General features: G+C 37.6%; 2 protein-coding genes and 1 long non-coding RNA gene across 4 annotated transcripts in view; 1 reads left to right on the top strand and 2 right to left on the bottom strand.

Annotated features, from left to right (window-relative positions):
- The window catches only part of SLC25A12 (solute carrier family 25 member 12), a 173,946-nt gene that overhangs the window by 95,066 nt on the left and 54,165 nt on the right, over positions 1–24,715 (bottom strand). The gene's annotated exons all lie outside the window — the stretch shown is intronic.
- Positions 6,918–11,859, bottom strand: LOC141279082 (uncharacterized). Its single transcript, XR_012332835.1, has 4 exons — positions 11,771–11,859; positions 10,993–11,137; positions 7,592–7,677; positions 6,918–7,105 (listed from the first exon to the last, which is right to left on the bottom strand). It is a non-coding gene; the product is annotated as an uncharacterized lncRNA (long non-coding RNA).
- Positions 11,974–24,715, top strand: part of HAT1 (histone acetyltransferase 1) — a 50,818-nt gene continuing 38,076 nt past the window's right edge. The window contains exons 1-2 of one of the 2 annotated variants that reach the window (XM_004319546.4): positions 11,974–12,092; positions 17,012–17,116. In XM_004319546.4, coding sequence (XP_004319594.1) covers positions 12,086–12,092; positions 17,012–17,116 — 112 coding nt within the window. In that variant the 5' untranslated portion in view covers positions 11,974–12,085. Of the gene's footprint in view, positions 12,093–12,125; positions 12,265–17,011; positions 17,117–24,715 lie in introns of those variants that run through there. The other variant, XM_019923109.3, reaches the window with a different exon arrangement.

Below are 24,715 nucleotides of genomic sequence, written 5' to 3'. Positions count from 1 at the left end.
TGGAATGAGCTGCTCTAGATGTTGAAGGCTGTGAGTGCCCTATTACTGTATTAGTCATGTACAAGCTGGTATTTAGTGGGAAACCTTATGATCAGATGGAGGATTGAACTAGGTGAGCTTTAATGCTTCTTTTTTTTTTTTTTTTTTTTTTTTTTTGTGGTACGCGGGCCTCTCACTGTTGTGGCCTCTCCCGTTGCGGAGCACAGGCTCCAGACGCGCAGGCTCAGCGGCCATGGCTTACGGGCCCAGCCGCTCAGCGGCATGTGGGATCTTCCCAGACCGGGGCATGAACCCGTATCCCCTGCATCGGCAGGCGGACTCTCAACCACTGCGCCACCAGGGAAGCCCTTAATGCTTCTTTTAACACTCTAATGTTATGATTTGGAATGACCCAAATTTTAGTTAACAAACATTTATTAAGCGCCTTGTGTTGGTACTAAACTTGCTGTTGCAGCTATAGGAAATATAAGAAAAATAAATAGCATGATTCCCAAAGCATGGAGAATATTTTATTGCGGCAACAGCTACTATTCATTTTTTCAATGAATAAAGCTGAAAGAATGATACCAAAACCTTTGTATATGCCAAAGGCCAAGGCAGCTTTAGGTAATAATTGGGTAAAAACTCTGTGGTTTGTCACATATTCCCATTCCAATCAAAAGTATATAACTGGAAGAGCAAACATCCTGCCCAGTCCTTCAGCCGCTCACCCCTCCCCTCCTCTGGGGATTTACTTGGATCTGGTTTTTGCCTCCCTTCCACTCAGAGGTCAGTAAGGAAGGATGCTTTGGGTCTGATCCAAAGTAAAGAAAAAATTTCCACTTTAAAAATTGTGGGCTTCCCTGGTGGCGCAGCGGTTGGGAGTCCACCTGCCAATGCAGGGGACAAGGGTTCGGGCCCTGGTCCGGGAGGATCCCACATTCCGTGGAGCCTGCACTCTGGAGCCCGTAAGCCGCGGCTGCTGTGCCCGTGGGCCACAATGCCCGCGACGGGAGGGGCCCCCGCGGTGAGGGGCCTGCTCGCCGTGGCAGGGGGTGGGCCCCCAGCTCGCAGTGGCAGGGCAGGGCCCGGGTGCAGCAGCGGGGACCTAACGCCTCCAAAAATAGATAAATTTTTTAAAAAATTGTGCTGGGAGAAAAGCAAAGACCCCAGAATATCCAAAGCAAACTTGAAAAAGAACAAAGTTGGAGGACTTACACTACCTGGCTTCAAGATTTAGTATAAAGCTAAAGAAATCAATATTGTATTGTACTGGCTGGCAAAAGGATAGATAAATAGATCAATGGAACAGAATAGAGAGCTCAGAAATAGTTCCAAAATTATAAAGTCATTTGATTTCTAACAAAGGTGCCAATGCAATCTAATGGGGCAAGGAGTCTTTTCAACAAATGACACGACTAGCTAGATATCCATGTGGGAAAATAGAGAAACTTCAACCTCTACCTCAAAACATATACTAAAATAAATTTGAGATGAATCATAGACCTAAATGCAAAAGCTAAAATCATAAAGCTTTTAAGTAGAAAACATTGAAGCATATCTTCATGACTCAGAGTTAGATAAAGGTGTTTTAGTGAGAACATAAAAGTCAATAACCATAAATTAAGAAATTGATAAATTAGATTTCACTAAACTCAAAAATTTCTTCTTATCAAAAGACAGCATTAAGAAAATTAATAGGACAAAAACAAAAAAAAGAAAAAGAAAAGAAATAGGCAAGCCACATCTAGGAGAAAAACTGGCAAACATATATAAAACAAAGGACTGATATCCAGGATATAAAGAACTCCTAAAACTCAATGGTAAATGAACAGCCTAGTTTAACAATGGGCAAAAGACACAAACACTTCACAAAAGAAGATATACAAATTGCTAATATGCACATGAAAAACTGCACAACATCATTAGTCATCAGGGAAATGCAAATTAAGTTACAGTAAAAAGATGGTACTACATACCTGCTAGAATGGCTAAAATTAAAAAGACTGAAAACACCAGATTCTGGCAAGGATGTGGAGCAACCAGAGCTCTTGTGCACTGTGGTAGAAGTGTAAATAATATAACCACTTTGGGAAAAGATTGAGCGGGTGTTCATAAAACTAAACATATACCTACACTATGAATCAGCAGTTCTACCTTTCAGTGTTTACCCAAGAGAAATGAAAATATGTGTGGATAAAAAGACTTGTTCAAGAATGTTCACAACCACTTTATTCATAAAAGCCAAAAACTTCAGACTTCCCTGGTGGCTCAGTGGATAAGACTCTGAGCTCCCAATGCAGGGGGCCTGGGTCCGATCCCTGGTCAGGGAACTAGATCCCACATGCATGCAGCAACTAAGAGTTCGCACGCCACAACTACAGAGCCACGTACCGCAACTAAGGAGCCTGGGAGCCACAACTAAGGAGCCCGCCTGCTGCAATGAAGTAGCCCATGTGCCGCAACTAAGGAGCCAGCGAGCCGCAACTAAGGAGCCCGCCTACCACAATTAAGACCTGGTGCAACAGAATAAATAAATATTTAAATTAATTAATTAATTAATTTTAAAAAGCCAAAAACTGGAAAAGCCCAGTCGTCCATCAATAGGAGACTGGATAAACAAACTATGATATAGTCACAGAATGGAATACTATTCAGCAGTAAAAGAGAGCAAACTACTGATACACACAATGACATGGATGAATCTTAAAAGTATCATGCTAAATGAAAGAAGCCTTACATGGAATCATATACAAAAAAGCATATACTATGTGATTACATTTATGTGAAGTTCTAGAACAAACAAAACTAATCTATGGTGGGAAAAAGCAGAACCATGGTTGCTTAGGGAGAGGAACTGACTGGAAAGAGGCATGAGGGAACTATCTGGAGTAATAGTAATCGTCTATGTCTTGCTAGGGGCTTCGGTTACAGGTGTATGTATTTTCCAAAATTTAGGGAATGTACACTTAAGGTTTATACATTTCATTGTGTGTCAATTTTTCCTCAAAAGAAAAAAAAATCTGTAAATAAATATTGAACTAGGTATGTAATGACATGAAGTATTTAAGGAGAAGAGTACTGGTATATTAAATTTACTTTGAATTCCATAAAGGAAATAAGACAATGGATGGATGGATAGATAGATAGATAGATAGATAGATAGATAGATAGATAGATAGATTGATATGTTATACCTAACCTGGGGTGGGGTGGTATTTAGGAATTCACTGTTAAAATTCTTTTAACTTTTGTATACTTTTGAAAATTTTCATAATAAAATGCTGGGGAAAATCGTGCTGGGTCTTTTGATACTGAAGATGGCTATCCAGTTATGTAATTCTGTTATTTGGCTAGAAATTGTAATGGACCTTGTTTCTTAAACACTGACAGGTCTCTGTGCATTGTTGCAGGGTAGGGAAAAGAAACTGAAACTGTTTGACAAATAATATATCTCTAGTATGGGCAGCGAAATCTATGAAGACTATATTGCACTGAGGAAGAAAAATGTTTTCCTTAACATGGATTCAGACAGTAATTATATGTCCTTGGGAGTTGTGTGTGTTTGGGTCTATGTGTCTGTTTGGTCTAAGTTACCCACAGGAAAATTAGAGGAAGAACGTGGAGGTATATTTGCACAACATACTGACAGAAACCTTGGAAAGTACCAGACTTGGAATCTGAAGCCTGCCCTGGAACTCTCCTGTTGAAATGCACCTAGAGTGTAAATCTAGGCTGAGAAACTCAAGACTTTGGTGGGAAATATCCTGCAATGGGTCATTGTGTCCTTGGACTGCCCTGTTGTGGGAAGGAGAACTCATCCTAGGGTGAAATCAACCCCAGTGAGAAGGGAGTTTCAAAAAAGGGGAGGGCAGGTTTGTAGTGGGAGACATAAAAAAAGGACTCCTTAAGGAAGAGAGGGCCACAAATCTCAAGACAAGGAAGCTAGGAACCAGGGTATGCCCAGGAAGAAACTCCTTCTGAAGAATTGCTATAAAGGAATAATGTAATGCAATGTAGTATTGATCAGCATAAAATTGTACTGACCAGAAGAATAATCAGGAAATTTAAGTTAGAAAGTTCTGGAGAAACAACATGAAAGAGCTAAAACTTGAGGACAGTTAGACCTTGTGGAAAGAGACAAATCAAGGAGGAAAAGTGGGCAGAATTGTGGAATGATTGGCATTCTTTTGATTGGAAAAGGTCAGAAGCTGAGAACATAGAAGGAACTTGACTAAGAACTGTTAAAAGGTCTCAGTCAAAGTAGTATTCTGCACTTTCCATTCCCAGTAGCCCTGACAATAGTATATCTAGCACCTTAAGGTAATGACAATATAAGAAAAAACCACATAAGAATGAAATAAATAATTATGAGGTCTTCACCATGGTATAAGGTCTTTGTACTTCAAAAGATGTAACAATGGGGCTTCCCTGGTGGCACAGTGGTTGAGAGTCCGCCTGCCGATGCAGGGGACACGGGTTCGTGCCCCGGTCCGGGAAGATCCCACATGCCGCGGAGCGGCTGGGCCCGTGAGCCATGGACGCTGAGCCTGTGCGTCCGGAGCCTGTGCTCCACAACAGGAGAGGCCACAACACTGAGAGGCCCGCGTACAGCAAAAAAAAAAAAAAAAAAAAAAAAAGATGTAACAATGGATAAGAATAAACTTATGTATAAAAAGGGTTAACTAGGGGGTCCCCTGCTGGCCTAGTGGTTAGGATTCAGCACTTTCACTGTGGAGGCCTGGGTTTGGGCAACCATCCTACATGCTGCGTGGTGTGGCCAAAATACCAAAAAAAAGGGGGGGGTTAACTATATTTTGTGCTTTTGAGGAAGCTTCTGGGTAATGCTGACCTGCTGCTTCTTCCGTGATTCTGGTCAAGTCAGCATGGGAAGAAATCATGGAGTACCAGATGTACATGGTCTTGCCTGTATTATCTCTCACTTTTACTACTTGGAAAGAAGCCCCAGAAAACATTGCTTATCCTGTTCTTCCTTCAGCCTGGATGGATGGATGGGCTTACCTGGACAGTTCAGGATGAGGATGGGTAATAAAATAGTCAGCAATTATACTTCCTTTAATCATCCCCAGCCCCTCAATAAAGCATTTTATGTGAACTAGTTTTGTGTTGATGGTGTGGACGGAAAATTAAGGCGCAGTAATGGGAAGTGTAGCCTTCCTCATATCACGCCTTCACTGAGATCCATGTGGCAGTAGCAGCAACATCATTTCATCAAAGACAGTAGGCTCAGAGTCCTAGGTAGGGAACAGCAGCCAAGTGAGTATAACCCAAGGCATACTGGGTGGTAAAGAGGGGACATGGATCACAGAGAAGAAACTGCTCAGTAGTAGATGAGACAAATCCCCTTTTGTTCAAACTTACTAGAGCACCATGAAGGGATGAAAGGACATTTCATCATATGGAATTCTATATGGCTATGAAGTTCTACTCCATCTCTTAGACAGAGTGTTGGCTTATTATTGATATCCATAAGCAGGAAATATGAAGGGAACATAATTATTCCTCTCCATAAAGATCTTACAATGTATTAAGACAAAACATAGGTAAAACCATTAATTAACAATGCATATGCTTAACTGTGTGGCAAATTTATGCAGTACAGGTTTAGAAAAAGAAAATATCAGTTCAAGCTGGGTGATATACAGAAGGTTTCACGGAAACCATAATTTGCCACTTCTTGAATTCATGATTTCTCTGTTTCTTCCAGGGTATATCTTATTACCCTATCCTTCCTCCTTCATCCACACCCTCGGACCTAACACTTATCTAAATGTTTGATGTTAACTATGTAAGTACGACTTAAATGTTTATTTATTTATTTATTTATTTATTTTGTGGTACGCGGGCCTCTCACTGTTGTGGCCTCTCCCGTTGCGGAGCACAGGCTCCGGACGCACAGGCTCAGCGGCCATGGCTCACGGGCCCAGCTGCTCCGCGGCATGTGGGATCTTCCCGGACCGGGGCACGAACCCGTGTCCCCTGCATCGGCAGGCGGACTCTCAACCACTGCGCCACCAGAGAAGCCCCTTAAATATTTATTGATTATTCTTACCTGGTTGCTCAACCACTAGCCATTAGTCCTGTTATATTTCCTAAGTAAAGACCATTACCGTTGTCTTAGTGGCTCAAGCCAGAAAGCTGGGTATCAGACTCTTCCTTACCCCTCACATCCAAATAGCTACCCAGTCCTGTGTTTTCCATCCTCTTCAGGCTTTTTAAAATCTCTTCTTTTGATTATAATGGCCTTCATTATGCCTCCTAATTGCTTTCCCATGCCTCCAGTTCTCCACTTTCTGCCTCCTGTCACTATCCTCAAATCCATTCTCCACAGTGCTGTCAACTGCTCGATATAAAACAGATACTAAATTTTGTCACTTCCCCATCCTTCAGTGGCTCTCTAGCGACTTCAATATAAAATCCAAGCTTCTCAGTTTGACGAAGAATAGAAGCTTCCTGATCCAGCCCCTTCCTCTTACTTATATCTTACTACTATACTTGTTCCTTTAGTCACAAAGATTTTTGAGCTTTTATGCTATTTCCTTTACTGGAGATATTTTACTCCACATTTATTACAATTGGCCTATCCTTTAAGATACAGATCAAGAATTTCTTCCTCCAGAAAACAATCCTTAAGCCCCCTTTTTCACCCATCATAGACCTCCCCATCATATTTATCACATTGTGATAAATCACATTGTCTTTTCCACTGGTGGCTTTCAAACTTTATTGCCCCAGACCTAAATAGTAAAAAATACATTTTTTATCACAACCCCAGTACACACTGAAGTAAAAACTTCATGAAGCAATATTGAACTTTTTTACATGCAACATACTCTGGTATTTGCTATTCTGTACTATTCTATTTTTTATTTTCTAATTCTGTTTTCAACATTCTGAATTGATTTCATGACCCATGCTTAAAAATGCTGCAGTAGCAGCTCTTGTCTTTTCTGGCTCTCCTTGCTCTCTCCTTTTCTCTTCCAGAAACATGGTCTCTGGTGTGGCTGTGTCTGATGGGGCCATCAAAGCGTTCAATGACATGAAGGTGCATAAGTCGTCGACACCAGAGGAGGAGAAGAAGCGCAAGAAGGCGGTGCTCTTCTGCCTGAGCGAGGACAAGAAGAACATCATCCTGGAGGAGAGCAAGGAGACTCTAGACGACCCCTACACCAACTTTGTCAAGAGGCTGCCAGACAAGGACTGCAACGAAGACCCAATGCAGCCAAAAATAAATAAATTAATTAGTAAAAAAAGTTAATAATAGTAATATTTAATATAGGAATTAACAGTAGTAGAAATATATTGATATATAGAAGAGGAGATATCAGCAAAAGTTTTTATGCATATGTATACCAAATAAACATGACAATGACTAGATTACCTGATTTCTAAAATCACTTTGCTCTAAAATTCCTGATTCTGTATTATTCAAAGTACCTTAGTTGCTCTTAAAATCTATTAAAAAATAACACCATATCTATAGTAACATGAACTGCCTCATATACAACAAAATTTAACTTTATAAAGATATGTAAAAGTAAACCTTTTATTCTTTAAACGCATCCTAACCCTACCAACACACCCTTCTTACCTGATGAAGCAGGTTCTCTTTGTATTATATGATGCCGGTTAGCATGACAGTTTCCTTCTCTTAGATCATTAAATTCTGGATTCCTTCTAGCAAAATTTTCAGAAAGAATTCTTTTACTAATTTGCACAGTGATTGGTTGGTTTAGCTTGTTAACAACTATATATATTCCCTCAAAATTCTGATTTGTAAAAAAATTTAGAAGAAACACTACCATAAAGCTATTTTATTTTTTTATAATTCTTTTAAGGGAGAGGTTTATGAACTAAATACTTAACAGCACTGTACAGCAGGCATAAAAGCTCTTCACTTTGTGTGTCCAGATCATAGGAAGTTAAGAGTCTTGTTCTGCATAGCGATATGGGTAAACAGGTTACAAAGGGGGTGCCTGAAAACCAACCCATTAGAACGACAGCTTTCACAACAATGTGAATATACTTAATGCTACTGAACTGTATGCTTAAAAATGATTAAGATGGGACTTCCCTGGTGGCACAGTGGTTAAGAATCCACCTGCCAATGCAGGGGATGTGGGTTCGAGCCCTGGTCCGGGAAGATCCCACATGCTGCAGAGCAACTAAGCCCAGGCGCCACAGCTATGGAGCCTGTGCTCTAGAGCCCACGGGCCACAGCTACTGAGCCCACATGCCACAACTAAAAAAGCCCACACACCTAGAGCCCGTGCTCCGCAAAGAAGAGTAGCCCCTACTCGCTGCAACTAGAGAAAACCTGCACACAGCAACGAAGACCCAACGCAGCCAAAATTAAAGATAAATAAATAAATTTATTTTTTTAAAAAAATGATTAAGATGGTCAATTTTATGTTATGTATTTTTTTACTACAATCAAAAAAAAGAAAGACAGAATGACTGAAACAATATATCAGTTTAAAATATTTCTAGTCATAATTTTCACCACGTTTTAGTCTTATTTATTTAATATCAAAGTAGCTTTGATAAAGTTTTCTTCACCCTCCTCCTATCCTGAAGCTCTTCTACATTGAAAAACAACACAAAACAACAGCAAAAAAAAGTTTAAAACAGAGGAACAATGGTCATTTTTCTGTTGGCTAGAATGGAAAAAAGAAGTAATATTTGAAGTAATTTTTAACTATGAAATGTGAAATATCATAGGCATTATTGTGTTAGTCACCCTAAGTAGACATACATAATTAAAGACATTTTTACAAACTATAGTTTCAAAAAGTAAAGCGGGCATCACTGGGTGGTCATTTTGTAAATAAGAATAAGCAATTATAGTCCTCTTCCCTCATTTTGACCAGTCTTTGCTTGTAAATAATGACAGAATGCAAAACTAGAAATATTAATTTTCAATTAACTGTTCCTTGTACCAGTTAAGCTGCTTCTCTTTAATTCTATGTATCACAATTTATAGAATGTAGAGTGTGGAGTTAGCCACCATGTCTAAAAACTTCCAAAAGATTGATAAGTTTCTAGTTATGAAAGAAACCAATACATCCTCATTAAAAGAAGCAAATAGCATTTTTTTTTAAATCCCTGATTAATCCCCATCTCCAAATTCCCTCTCCTAGAAGGAGCCACAGTTAAACTAGCTGGTTATGCTTCCGAATGTTTTCTATGTTTATATCAAAATACACTTTTTTTATACAAGTAAAATAACATTATAATGTTAACTTATTTTTTAACCTATTATATAGTATTTTCCCAAGTCAGTACATATTAGCCAGCCCATTTTGATGAATGTTTAGGCTATTTCCAATGTGCCAGTAAAATTAATGCTGCCTTGAACATCTTTGATCATTTATCTTTGCATTCTTGTGCAAATAGTTTTGTAGGACAAATACTTCTAAGTGGAACTACTACCTCAAAGGATGTACAAATAGAAACATGTTAAATTTTTTAAATTGCTAAATTGCTTCTCAAAAAGTACTAGTTTATACACCTATGGGTAGTGTATGAGAATTGAAATATGGAATTTGCAAACTGTTGGTGCTGTGCATCTTAATAACATACATACCTTCCTCTAACAGTAGTTTTCAATATGAGCTGGCCTATTTTTATTTTCTTTCTTTTATCCTATATGAAAGTCATCTAGCTGGATAGGGGATTCTGGATAATTGTTCTGGGAACTGAAACTCATACACCACACCCCCACCATTTGCACTATGAGCTAAACAAATGAGTTAACTAGCTATTCTTATTTGTCTGTAGAGACGTATGTATTTTGAATTAAAGACACATCAAGTACCTGCATTTTTCTTTTGGATCTCAAATTTCCTACATCCACTTTCTGATAACCATCTTTTTAATACCATGTTTTTTTAAAAAAAAAAAATCCCTTCCAGAAGTTTCAAGACATGATGGCAAAATTTACTAGTCCATATGCAGTTGAACCTGTACCAAACATAAGGTTGCTAGTTCATTCCTAACAGTGTAATATGGCCTTTTTCTATGGAGAAAAATGCCTTTTCCAAATTTCCTATTCTAGAATGAATGGTATCATACTAATACCACCTCATATTAATGTAGAATTTTACAATTTACAAAGCTCTCTCCTAAATTTTTCCATTTGATTTTCACAACAACTCAATGTAATGACTGGGAAGGTTTTTATCTCCACTTAATAGATGAAACAAGGTCACACAATCACGAAGTAGTAGAACTGAGACTAGTAGGGCACTGAATTTTCCACACCACTATGCTGCCTCCTTCCTATACATGAGGACAGCAGATTCCTTGTGTAGAAATTGTATTCTATGGTGGTAACATTCACTTCCTAAATCCCCTTTAGAATAAGGTAAAATATAAATTGAAAAGAGTGGGAAAACCCTACAAAAATATTTTTTCCTTTTTGGTAATTTTATTTTTACCTTTCTGAAAGAAGTCATTCATTTAGGTTTTAGATAAACTAGCTGAACATGTATTCTGTGACATTTTTAATAAATATGTGTGAAGGGTTCTAAGACAAAGTCAGTTTAAAACTGTAACCTCAATTCTGCAAGCAGATCATATGAAATATTAGTCATATATAGGTTTCATCGTATTTCTTATTCATATTCATCTTATTTCTTATTCATATTATCATATATGTTTCAACATATTCCCTACAACCAACCGTAAAGTCACATAAAGTCATAAAATCTGTTTCAGATTTGCGGCAGTTAGGACAAATTCCTCTTGATTTCTTATTTTAAGGATCATAATTGCCGGTCAGCTATTGGCCAATCTACAGGTAAGGTGGTTTTGGAAAGAAATGCTGAATCTTGCCATTTTGAAAGAACAATTATATAAAAAGATTGTTTTCCGTTTTTGATCTATAATGTCATTAGTGACAACGATTTCAGTTTTCTTCTTAACATTATGATAGTAATTTCTTATGTTTCAATAAAGCTTAAAGAAAAAGGATCTGAGCATTCTCAGTACCTTTTCTGATCTTTATCTTCAGGAGGGCCATCTCCATGTAGTCAAATACTGAGCTGAGTATCTGGAGAACTGGGCTCTTGTGTAGGCTGTACACTGAGTGTGAATTTGGGTAATTTCTCTTTTCTGGGCTTTAGCTTCCGCATCTCTAAAACGAGGAAGTGTGTTAGTTCTAGATTATCATCTCAAGGGTCCATTTTAGCTCTCGTATCATCATTGTAAAACCTATTAACCAACATTTGTTGAGACAAGGCATTCTAGTGTACAGACATCATGGGTGTATTTGTGGATACCTAAACAGTGGCTTATCCTCTGGGACAAACAGTTTCAGCAGCTACTAAACACTAACAAGCCCTATGGCCCAAATCAGGTAGCATCCTGTGATGTGGTTACGCCACGAGGACTTGAGAGATGTAGAACCAGAACAGTTCTGGTCACCTAAATTATTACTAGGTAGCAATTTCCTTACACTAAATTGTTGCCTCATAACCTTAAAATGCGAAACCCGAGTGCCTAAGATATCACACCGTATACATACTGTTAAAAAAAACATAAAAGAAAAACGATGTTAAACAACTATTTACCGCAAAAATAGAAACAAATAAATATGGGAAAATTTCTCTGGCAACTAGAACTCGATCCCTATATTTTACCTGTAAAACTAGGGCTCAAGTGTTTGGATCTACTGTCCAGGCCAAGGGAAAAGTTTTTCTAACAGTCTCCAAAACATCGTTAAGGGGGAACAGAAAACTGCCAGAGGTATGTATATTATGCAAATCACCCCCAAAGAAACTCTCCTCGAGCCAGCGAGCATCTCAACAGAGAATATCCCTTTGCGGCCTCCTCCTCCAATTCAAGCCTCAAAGAGGCTGACTGCGCTGGCCGTGGCTAGGCAACCGTCCGAGCCTTCCCTGCCGTGTTAGCCCCGCCTCTCGAGGCGCTTCCACCACCCCGCGCTTCGAACCCCCTCCTCTCATTGGCCAGCACCAGGCCAGGGGTGGGCGGGGGAAATGCGTCAGAAAGTGTGCTCACTTCCGGCTAGGGAGCGCGCGGGTTGATTCGTCCTTCCTCGGCCGCGGGTGCTCGCAGCTCGGAAATGGCGGGTAAGTTCCCGGGAAAAGTTTACCAAGGGGAGGGGGCGGGCAGGTTTGGGAAAGAACGCCGAGACGGTGGTGACAGTGCCCGCTTGGAACTTTCGGGCTGCAGCCTGGTTTCTAGAAGGCCTGTTTCAGCCTGGAAACGCGGAACTCTCAGCTCAGCTCCTTGTCCGCCGAGGTTCGTGCCCCCGCCCCCAACGGCTCGGGGTTCCGCACCTTCTGCGGGGAACTCGGCCCTTAGGAGGGCCGAAGAGGCCAGGAGAAAGCGTCGTGATTTGGGCTTGTAAGGTGCCAGGTGCCTGGACGCCTGTTTCTCTTCTCGTTCCCTTTACCGACTGCTGCCTCATCCACTAGTCTGGTTCTGTTCCCGCCAGCTGATTTTAATGCTCAGACTCTTCTCTTCCAGGTCTCTCTTCGCCTTCCACTACAGTCAACTTCTGAGCTAGCGCATTGCTGTCTTGCCCTGCACTAGGGCTCTCATTTGAATCTTGATTGACTCCGTAATAGTCTCCTTAATGCCTCACACTTTAGTATTACTAAGATCTATTTAGATTTCCTTTGAGAGACAGTGAAGCATTCTTCCTTAATCTAAACTTCTCTTTTAGGGGGTGTCTATTTTAATTTTCTTGTGTTTATTCTATCCACCTCTTCTTTATTGAGTCTCTTCAGTTCACAACATTTAATAACTAATAATTGCCATTATTCTGTACGTTTATAAAGATTGTTTTGGGTTGAGTATATGCTTTTTTTAATCCATTTACATATCTTTTGAAGTAATGGACAGTTTCTTTTTCTTTTATCTTTCCCCATTGCCTTTATAGTAGTCTCAGTACACTTTTATGGATGTGCTGGATACATAGGCTATAGCATGAGCTCTACAGGTGTTTAAGGAAAGGCTCTTCTACCAAATAGAGACTGTCGGATTTGGGGGTACACTGGTACTATAAAAGAGGGGAGACACGTGTATTGCACAGGGTGTAGTGTTATAAGAATTACACCTAAATTCGAATCTCAGTCCCACCGTTTAGTAATCGGGTGCCCTTTAAGGAGTAAAACCTCTTTCTTTTTTAAATTTTAATTTATTTATTTATTTTTGGCTGCGTTGGGTCTTCGTTGCTGTGTGTGGGCTTTCTCTAGTTGCGGCTAGTGGAGGGGCTGCTCTTCATTGCGGTGTGTGGGTTTCTCATTGTGGTGGCTTCTCTTGTTGCGGAGCATGGGCTCTGAGGTGCGCGGGCTTCAGTAGTTGTGGCATGTGGGCCCAGTAGTTGTGGTTTGCGGGCTCTAGAGCGCAGGCTCAGTAGTTGTGGCACACGGGCTTAGTTGCTCCGCGGAATGTGGGATCTTCCCGGACCAGGGGTTGAACCCTTGTCCCCTGCATTGGCAGGTGGATCCTTAACCACTGCATCACCAGGGAAGCCCAACCAAACCTCTTTCTAACTGAGCTTTTGAATATGAAATAGGGCTGATAAAGTATCTACTTGTCTTATAGAATTGTGGGGATTAAACTAATGTATGATTTGTTGCTTAGATTGTACATAAATGCCTTGAGGTGGGTTTTATTATCTCACTTTTATAGATGATGTTTGAGATGGGTTCTATTATACCATTTTTATCCAGTAGGGTCAGAGAAACCAAGTAATGTGCTCTAGTTCACAGATCTAGTAAGTAAATAGTGAAGCCTGGATTTGAATCCAGCAGTTCTGACTCCAAACCATTAAACTATACTGCTTCAAGTGTTCCCCACATTCTGTATATGTGTGTTTTAACCGCTTACTGAAGTTTGCGGCATGTCATTGTACCCCATTTTTCATTTCTGCTCATGACCTTTTTTCCCTGAATTTTTCCTAATTTTTATGATCATTTTGTCAGGAGATTTATTGTCATCTTTGCTTGAAAGTTTCTCTTCATAATGGTTTCTTCCATTGTTAATTATTATATACATTGATGGGTAGCCACGTTGTACTAAAACCATTTTGTTATTCCAGTAGCCTATGACTGCATGCACATGGTTACAAAAATTTTGCTAATACAGTGAAAATTTTCTTTCCTAACCCTGTCCCCTTTCCTTCTCTTTATCCTAGAAGTAACAGTGGTTACTAGTTTCTTGTGTATCCTTCCTGAGATAATCTTTCTATGCATTATTAGTTTTTTTTAACATCTTTATTGGAGTATAATTGCTTTACAATGTTGTGTTAGTTTCTGCTGTATAACAAAGTGAATCAGCTATATGTATACATATATCCCCATATCCCTTCCCTCTTGCACCTCCCTCCTACCCTCTGTATCCCACCCCTCTAAGTGGTCACAAAGCACCAAGCTGATCTCCGTGTGCTATGCAGCTGCTTCCCACTAGCTATCTGTTTTACATTTGGTAGTGTATATATGTCATTGCTACTCTCTCACTTCATCCCAGCTTACCCTTCCCCCACCCCACATTCTCAAGTCCATTCTCTACGTCTGCATCTTTATTCCTGCCCTTCCACTAGGTCCATCAGTACCAGTTTTCTAGATTCCATATATATGTGTTAGCATACGGTATTTGTTTTTCTCTTTCTGACTTACTCTAGGTCCATCCACCTCACTACAAATAACTCAATTTTGTTTCTCTTTATGGCTGAGTAATATTCCATTGTATATATGTGCCACATGTTCTTTATCCATTCATCTGTCGATGGACGTTTAGGTTGCTTCCATGTCCTGGCTATTGTAAATAGTGCTGCAGTGAACATAGTGGTACATGTCTCTTTTTGAATTATGATTTTCTCAGGGTATATGCCCAGTAGTGGGATTGCTGGGTCATATGGTAGTTCTATTTTTAGTTTTTTTAAGGAACCTCCATACTGTTCTCTATAGTGGCTGTATCAGTTTACATTCCACCAACAGTGCAAGAGGGTTCTCTTTTCCCGACACCCTCTCCAGCATTTATTGTTTGTAGATATTTTGATGATGGCCATTCTGACTGGTGTGAGGTGATACCTCCTTGTGGTTTTGATTTCCATTTCTCTAATGATTAGTGATGTTGAGCAACCTTTCACGTGTTTGTTGGCAACCTGTATGTCTTATTTGGAGAAATGTCTATTTAGGTCTTATGCCCATTTTTGTATTCGGTTGTTTGTTTTTTTGATATTAAGATTCATGAGCTGCTTGTATATTTGGGAGATTAATCCTTTCTCAGTTGCTTCATTTGCAAATATTTTCTCACACTCTGAGGGTTGTCTTTTTGTCTTGTTTATGATTTCCTTTGTGGTGCAAAAGCTTTTAAGTTTCATTAGATCCCATTTGTTTATTTTTGTTTTTATTTCCATTTTTCTAGGAGGTGGGTCAAAAAGGATCTTGCTGTGATTTATGTCATAGAGTGTTCTGCCTATGTTTGCCTCTAAGAGTTTTATAGTGTCTGGCCTTACATTTAGGTCTTTAATCCATTTTGAGTTTACTTTTGTGTATGGTGTTAGGAAATGTTCTAATTTCATTCTTTTACATGTAGCTGTCCAGTTTTCCCAGCACCACTTGTTGAAGAGGCTGTCTTTTCTCCATTGTATATTTTTGCCTCCTTTATCAAAGATAAGGTGACCATATGTGCATGGGTTTATCTCTGGGCTTTCTTTCCTGTTCTACTGATCTATATTTCTGTTTTTTGTGCCAGTACTATACTGTCTTGATTACTGTAGTTTTGTAATATAGTCTGAAGTCAGGGAGTCTGATTCCTCCAGCTCCATTTTTCTTTCTAAAGATTGTGTTGGCTATTGAGGGTCTTTTGTGTTTCCATACAAATTGTGAAATTTTTTGTTCTGATTCTGTGAAAAATGCTGTTGGTAGTTTGATAGGGATTACACTGGATCTGTAGATTGCTTTGGGTAGTATAGTTGTTTTCACAATGTTGATTCTTCCAATCCAAGAACATGGTATATCTCTCCATCTGTTTGTATCGTCTTTAATTTCTTCATCAGTGTCTTATAGTTTTCTGCATACAGGTCTTTTGTCTCCTTAGGTAGGTTTATTCCTAGGTATTTTATTCTTTTTGTTGCAGTGGTAAATGGAAGTGTTTCCTTAATTTCTCTTTCAGATTTTTCGTCATTAGTGTATAAGAATGCAAGAGATTTCTCTGCATTAATTTTATATCCTGCTGTTTTATCAGATTCATTGATTAGAGTTTCCTGGTAGCAGCTTTAAGATTCTCTATGTATAGTATCGTATCATCTGCAAACAGTGACAGTTTTACTTCTTCTTTTCTGCTTTGGATTCCTTTTATTTATTTTTCTTCTCTGATTGCCTTGGCTAAAACTTCCAAAACTATGTTGGATAATAGTGGTGAGAGTGGGCAACCTTGTCTTGTTCCTGATCTTAGAGGAAATGGTTTCAGTTTTTCACCATTGAAAACGATGTTGGCTGTGGGTTTGTCATATATGGCCTTTATTATGTTGAGGTAGGTTCCCTGTATGCCTGCCTTCTGTTGTTGGTTTTTTTAATAGGTGATCTGGAAGTACTCTGGGTAGAATTTTTTCAGTATTAGAAATAAAATGCTATCCTGTAATTATCAAAGGACATTCTCACCTTGATTCTTAGTGGAGCAGTAGCATCCTTTTTATATTTCTTTTAAAAAGGCTACTTAGGTATAAATCCTAGCAGGTAATTTATATTAATATTAAATATTCAGAAATGTCAATAGTCTGTCATTTTAATTATCAGCTTTACTCATTTATGTAAAGCAGGTCTAATTCACAAGCCTCTATCTCAAAAGTAATTTTTTTTCTGTTTTATGATGAGATAGTCATACTCAGTACATTTATGTAGGAGTATATGGAGATCTGTGATCTGTTAGCATGTTGTAAGTCTTACCTTTATTCCAGTTCTAATAAGAACTCTATTTGTAGGTTTGACTAATTAAACCACTTCCACCTAGACTTTTTAAAAACCTTTTTTCTTAGGATTTGGTGCTATGGAGAAATTTTTGGTTGAATACAAGAGTGCAGTTGAGAAGAAACTGGCAGAGTACAAATGTAACACCAACACAGCAATTGAACTAAAATTAGGTATGTATGCCTTTTCTAAGTAGTATTACGTGTGTACTGTGTGTGTATATATAATCTTTCTTTTTAAATTTGAAGTAGAATTTTATGTAAGAGCAGTTTATTGCAGACATTTATATAGTTATTGTATTGTTTTTGCAATTTAATGTTTAGTTTTCTACACTTATTGAACACATTCAGATTTTATTAAGTCTTGGTTTATGTCATGGTGTGGGTAGGTGTTTGAGAGATAGCAGAGTTTACATATAGAAAGTTCAGTGTGGCAAAAAGTGACAGGTATAAGTGGTCTCAGCCTCTTAAAAGTATTTACTTTTACTTATTTGCTTATAAAAATAATAGAAAATAAGTGTTGGGGAGAATGTGGGGAACTTGCATATGTTACTGATGGGAACATAAAATGAGGCAATTACTTTGGAAAACAGTTTGGCAGGTTCTTAAAAAGTTAAACATATATATTTGCCATATGACTCAACAGTTCAACTCCTAGGTATCTACCCAAGAGAAATGAAAATGTTTGTCCATACAAAAACTTGTACGTGAATGTTCACAGCAGCATCATTCACAATAGCCAAAATAAATAGCCCAGATATCAATCAGCTGGTAAGCGGTTAAACAAAGTGTGGTATATCCATGTGATGGAATACTATTTGACGATAAAAAGGATGAAGGTCTGATACATGCTACAACACTTAAAGCACTTAAAGCAGTTGAGTTTATGGGATGTAAATTATAACTCAATAAAGCTATTTAAGAAATAATTATAAGCTCATGAATTCTGGTTCCATCACTTTCCATTCCTTAGGTTTCTCATCTTTAAAATGGAGTTAATATTACTTACTGTATAGTGGTTGTAAAGATTACATATGAGGTTAAATACAAGTAAAGTGCTTAAACAATTTGATTTAGAAATTCACAATAAATGTTAGCTATTATTATTTAAAACAGTACAAACATAACAGAAATATAAAGAAAGTGACAGATAATGGTGCCCTGATGCCTCACTAAAAAGATAATACTGATCTAAGTTTTTTTTTTCTTGTACATACATTAATTTTCTAAAACCAGGATACTGTTGTAAGGCTGTTTTGTTATTTAGCTTAATAGTATCTTGAATATCATTCCTTGTAACTATATATAGATCTACCTCATTCTTTGAAATTATGTAGTATAGTACGACTGTATCATAACTTATTTAAGTATTCTGTGTTGGGAGACGTGCTTCTCCTCTTTTGCTATTAAAAGTAATTCTCCAGTAAATATCGTTGCATATGTATGTACCCACTTGTGTGAGTGATCTGTAGAGTGTGTGGCTAGAAATTGAAATGCTGGATCAGAGTTTTTCAGCTTCAGCACTATTGACATTTTGGGTTAGATAATTCTTTGTTATTCTGTACTTTGTAGGATGTTTAGCAGCATTCCTTGTCTATTAACTAGATGCCAGTAACATTCTCCTTCAGTTGTGACAATCAAAAATGTCTTCTGGGGCTTCCCTGGTGGCGCAGTGGTTGAGAGTCTGCCTACCAATGCAGGGGACACGGGTTCGTGCCCCGGTCCGGGAAGATCCCACATGCCGCGGAGCAGCTGGGCCTGTGAGCCATGGCCGCTGGGCCTGCGTGTCCGGAGCCTGTGCTCCGCAACGGGAGAGGCCACAACAGTGAGAACAACAGTGAGAAGCCCGCGTACTGCAAAAAAAAAAAAAAAAAAGTCTTCTGACGTTGTCACATCTCCTGAGGGTTGTGTGTAAAATTGTCTCTGTTTAAGAACCACTGTGCTAGGTCAAAGGGTTACAAACATATTCTACTTTAGTAGCCGTTGCTAAATTGCCTTCCAAAAAAGTACCTGTGCTTACACCAGAATTTGAGATTGCCTTTTTACTTATTACCCTGGTCAGTGTTGCATATTATCATTAAAAAAAACAAAGCAGAACACCCTGCCCCTGTGATGGGTGAAAAATAGCTTCTTGTTTTAATTTGCAATTGTAGTGAAAAACACATAACTTAAAATTTACTATTTTTTACCATTTTTAAGTGTAGAGTTCTGTAGTGTTTAGCATTTATACTCACATTATTGTGCAGCTGATCTCCAGAACCTTCTCATCTTGCAAAATTGAAACTCTGTATCCCTGTTTTCCCCCTCCTGTTAGCCCCTTGCTAACACCTTTTTACTTTCTGTTTCTAGAATTTGACTACTTTAGATACCTCATATAAGTGGAAGCATGTAGTATTTGTATTCTTGTGACTGGCTTATTTCACTTAGCATAATATCCTCAAGATTCATCCATGTAGCACGTGGCAGGAATTCCTTCCTTTTAAGGCTGAATAATATTCCATTACATGTTTACACCACGTTTTGTTTACCTGTTCATCCGTTGATGGACGCTTGAGTTGCTTCCATCTCTTGGCTATTGCGAATAATGCTGCTGTGAATAGGGGTGTGCAAATATCTCTTCGAGATCCTGCTTCAAATTCTTTTGGATATATACCCAGAGGTGGGATTGCTGTATCATATTGTAATTATATTTTTAATTCTTTGAGGAACCTCCATACTGTTTTCCATAGTGGTTGCTGCTCCATTTTACATTCCCACCAACAGTGCACAAAAATTCCAATTTCTCCACATCCTTACCAACACATTATTTTCTGAGGTTTTTTTCCCCCACAGTTTTTGACCATTTTTTGATTTGATAATTAAAATTGATTTTTAATCCTAAGAGAAGTATATCCTTTATATTCTAAAAGAATCAGCCCTTCTTTGGTAATATGTTGCAAGTACTTTTTTCCCTGTTTTGAGTTTTGGTGAGTTTGTTATGTAGAAGTTAACATTTTTTATCTAGGGAAATTTCTTTTTCTTTTATGAGTTTTCACTGTGTCTTATAAAAAGGTCCTTCCTACTCTAAGATTATGAAAAGATTTATTTATTGTTTCTTTTAATAATTTGTCGATTTTTTTTTCTTTTTAAATTGAAACCTTTGAATCTTTATCTTGATGAGGCATAGGGTAGGAATCCAGCTTTATACTTTTCTAGATGGTTTAGTCAGTTATCTAGCTGCTGATTTGTTGTCTTCAACAATTAAAATTTCTTTTTTAATCATACTAAAATATTATATATATTCTTGGGTTTACTCTGGGGCCTTTTTTTTTTCCCTGAGCCATTAGTGTACTGTTACAGTAAATGTTGTGATTAGTATATGGTGTGACTGGGTCCCACTCATTTCTTTAGGAGTTTTCCTGAGTTTTCTCTAATGTCTACTTCTAGGTGGACATTTTATCAGGTTCCAAAGAGGTGTTTGGTTGATTTTTTTTAAATTGAGATCCTGTTAAAATTTAAGTTTAGTATGGGGAGAATCAACATCTTTACATTGCTGAATCTTTCTTTCTAATAGCAAGAATATCTTTCTATTTATTCAGGTCTTTTTTTATGTCTAGCTGTGGAGTTTTAAATTTTATGTACAGATGATATACATTTCTTAAGTTTATTCCAAGGTATTTCATCTATTTTACTGCTATTATAAATGGGATCTCCTCGTCCATTGTATTTTCTATCTTTATTGTGTATGGGAGAACTATGGAAAATAATTCTTAACACATATCTTTTTCCCACATCAAAATCTAGTTTACATAAATTTTATACATATTTGACAGAACTAAAATTGACTGGGTTATTTGGTCAGTCTAATCCCTTACAGTCAGCAGCAATAATTTGCTTCCCTCAAAACAACCTTTCTTCCTATCTCCCTCTTTCCCTTCCCTTTCTACTTTCTCTGGAGAAATGTTTATTGAAAGCTACCATGTGACAGGCATTGTACTAGACACATGGGATAACTTTAACTCTTGCCTGCATACCAGTAATTCCACTAAGGTTTATCCCAAGATTCTTCTCCCATAGCAAGCTATTTTCACTTTGTGTGTGAGGGATTGGTAGGCACACTTTTCCCACACGGGTCCAGTGCTCTGGGGGCAGGTTACTGTAGAAAGAGTGAATCTTTTTTTCTATATGTCACTTTAATTATGTTTAGGTATACAATTAGGTAGCATTAACTACCTTCACAGTGTTGTGCAGCCATCACCACTATCTGTTTCCAAAACTTTTTTATCACCCCAAACAGAAACTCTATATTCCTGTTAAGCAGTAATTCCCCATTCACCTTCCCCTCCAGCCCCTGGTAACCTCTAATCTACTTTCTATCTCTATGAATTTACCTATTTTAGATATTTTTTTAAGTGGGATATTTGTCCTTTTGTGTCTGGCTTATTTTACTTAGCATAACATTTTCAACTTACTTAGCAAATGTTTCATGTTGTAACATGTATCAGAACTTCATTCCTGTTAATGGCTGAATAATATTCTGTTGTATACCACACTTTGTTTATTCATTCATCTGTTGATGGACACTTGGGTTGTTTCCTCCTTTCGGCAATTGTGAATAATGCTGCCGTGAACATCGAGATACAGTTGTCTGTTGTCCTTGTTTTCAGTTCTTTTGCCATATAGCTAGGAACAGAATTGCTGGGTCATATGATAATTCTATGTTTAGCTTTTTGAGGAATTGCCAAATTATATTCCATAGTGGCTACACCATTTTACATTCCCACCAGCAATGTATGAGTTTCACTTTTTCCACATCCTTGTCAGCACTTACTATTTTTTTATATATAGCCATCCTAGTAGGTGTGAAATGACATCTTACTGCAGTTTTAATTTGCATTTCCCTAATAACTGATGACATTGAGCATATTTACATGTGCTTATTGGCTGCTTGTGTATCTTCTTTGTAGAAGTATCTGTTCAGATCCTTTGCATATTTTTTCATTGAGTTGTTTGTCTTTAATATATTTTTTGTTGTCATTGTTGTTTTAATATATTTTAAAAACAGATAATCTTACTGGATTCTTCTACTGTTGTGGAGAGTGGTTTCAGCTGATTTTCTTTGTTTTTCTCAAGCATGCAATCATAGCATCTGAACATTTTAGTAAATTCACTTTCTTTTCTATATATACCTCTTACTTTGTTCTCTTTTCAATTTGCATTGGCTAGCACGTTCAGAACAGTGTTAAAAAATGATAGCCGTCATTCCTCTTCCTTAAATTAATGATGATGGTTCTTGTTATTTCTCCACTAAACGTGATCCTGGCTTATTACATTGGAGAGTATTTTTCAGTTTGCAAAGAGTTTTTATTCAAACATGCATATTAGACTTTATTGAGTGCCATTTTGGTTTCCCTGGAAGTAATTTTTATTATACTATCTTATATACAATGTAAAACATAATATTTAAATAATTTTATTTTTTAATCTTTAGATTTTGAACCATCCTTGCATTTCAGTACCTCGAGATATTTTGTTTTGATGAAGACTATATTATCTTTAAATATTTTTACATTATTGTTTATAGATGATCTTGGTCTGTGTTTTTCTCCTCAAGGCTTTCTTTTTAGGGAAGGTGAAGGTCAGCTTTTGTACTCTTTGTAACTATTTCTCATGGCCTTCCCACTTTACCATTCCTACTCTCAGCAGTTTTTAAAGCATTAGGTATACTTGTTCCTTAAAGGCTTGAAATAATTCACCTTAATCATTTTGAAGAGATTGTCCTCTTAGGCCATTTAATGCTTTTCTTGCCTTAATACAATTTAGATTGCATTTTCAGGTTTTGTGTTTTACAGGCTACATTTTTTTGTCCTTCCATTTACTTTTAACCTGTCATTCCTTTTAGGCATGTCATTTATAGAGAACATACTGAATTTGATTTGTAAAAATTTTTTTAATCTAACTAGTTTATCTCCGTTACATTTATTGTTTGTTGCTTTTGTCATCTTTTTCTGTTGCTTCCTTATACTTTCTCATTCCTCTTTTCCTATGTAGTGTGTGTTTTGTTTTCCTTTATCCCTTACTCTCCAGTATACTCTTTTAAATTCTACTAAAAAACCATATAACCAATTATAAAAATACAGTGTATTGTTAGTTCTACTGAGATGATCTTTGTTTTAAGTTTACTACCATTCAGCAAATACTTATTTAGGTGTACTATGTGACAGGCACTTATCTCGGCACTAGAGGTAGAGCAGTATACAAACAGTCCCTCTTTTCACTGAACTTACATTTTCATTATGAGAAACAGACATATTAAATACATGACACATTGTGATATGTGATATGTGTTATGGAGAAAATAGAGAGTGATCAGGTCTTACAACTAAGGTGACATTTGAGTAGATGCTAAGTAAAGTGAATCTGTGAATCGTGTAGATACCTCAAGGATATCTCAAGGAGTGTTCCAGGCTGTCTCTTTTGTCTCCTTCAGACTGGAACAGTTGTCAGTCTTTTCTTGACTTTCCTGACCTTAACACTTTGAAGATTACAGGCCAGTTATTATGTAGAATGTCCCTCAAATTGGGTTTGGCACATGTTTGCTTATCGTTTATTTCAGATTGTATATCTTTGTTAGGACTATCACAGAAGTGATGTGCAGATTTCATTGCATCCTATCAGTTTTTCATTAAACTTTCAATTCTTTCATTTATTTCCTATTTTATTTAATGAATTATAACCTGTTACTGTCATTTATTTTGGTGGTCAATTTGTCCCTGACTTGACCAGTGGGAGGCCAGATCAAGTTGGCTTCTGTGTCTTTTTTACATGTCCTCCTTATTATTTGATTACTTCGTTTTTTGATTACTTTCTGGAACAAGATGTTCTAGGCTCATGTGTTATTTCTGCCATAGCTCTGGAATTTAGTATACTCAGGAAAATATATGTTGGCCAGAGCACTTAAGATTTCAGTTATTTAAAGAACACAGGGTTATGAATAAACTTATAGTCTAGAGTACAACTAGATACAGTGGGGAATATGTGGCATCTCTGAAGCTGCTTGAGAGCTAGAACCCATTGTATCTGCAATATGAGCACCTGTTAGTGGGTTGTACATATGTTAAACGCCTAAGTATTTAATTAAACTTTAATAATTGATTAACATGCATTGGTGATTTCTTAATTTTGTTTTTGGCTAATAAGACATATGTAGAATGTATCTTTTTTTTTTTACATCTTTATTGAAGTATAATTGCTTTACAATGGTGTGTTAGTTTCTGCTTTCTAACAAAGTGGATCAGTTATACATATACATATGTTCCCATATCTCTTCCCTTTTGGGTCTCCCTCCCTCCCACCCTCCCTATCCCACCCCTCTAGGTGGTCACAAAGCACCGAGCTGATCTCCCTGTGCTATGCGGCTGCTTCCCACTAGCTATCTATTTTTCATTTGGTAGTGTATATATGTCCATGCCACTCTCTGCCTTTGTCACAGCTTACCCTTCCCCCTCCCCATATCCTCAAGTCCATTCTCTAATAGGTCTGTGTCTTTATTCCTGTCTTACCCCTAGGTTCTTCATGACATTTTTTTTCTTAAATTCCATATATATGTGTTAGCATACAGTATTTGTCTTTCTCTTTCTGACTTCACTCTGTATGACAGACTCTAGGTCCATCCACCTCACTACAAATAGCTCAATTTCATTTCTTTTCATGGCTGAGTAATATTCCATTGTATATATGTGCCACATCTTCTTTATCCATTCATCTGATGATGGACACTTTAAAAACTACAAA

This window comes from Tursiops truncatus, chromosome 7 (genome assembly GCF_011762595.2).
Source record: "Tursiops truncatus isolate mTurTru1 chromosome 7, mTurTru1.mat.Y, whole genome shotgun sequence".
Lineage (NCBI taxonomy): Eukaryota > Metazoa > Chordata > Mammalia > Artiodactyla > Delphinidae > Tursiops > Tursiops truncatus.
This window is presented reverse-complemented; position numbering and strand designations above follow the sequence as displayed.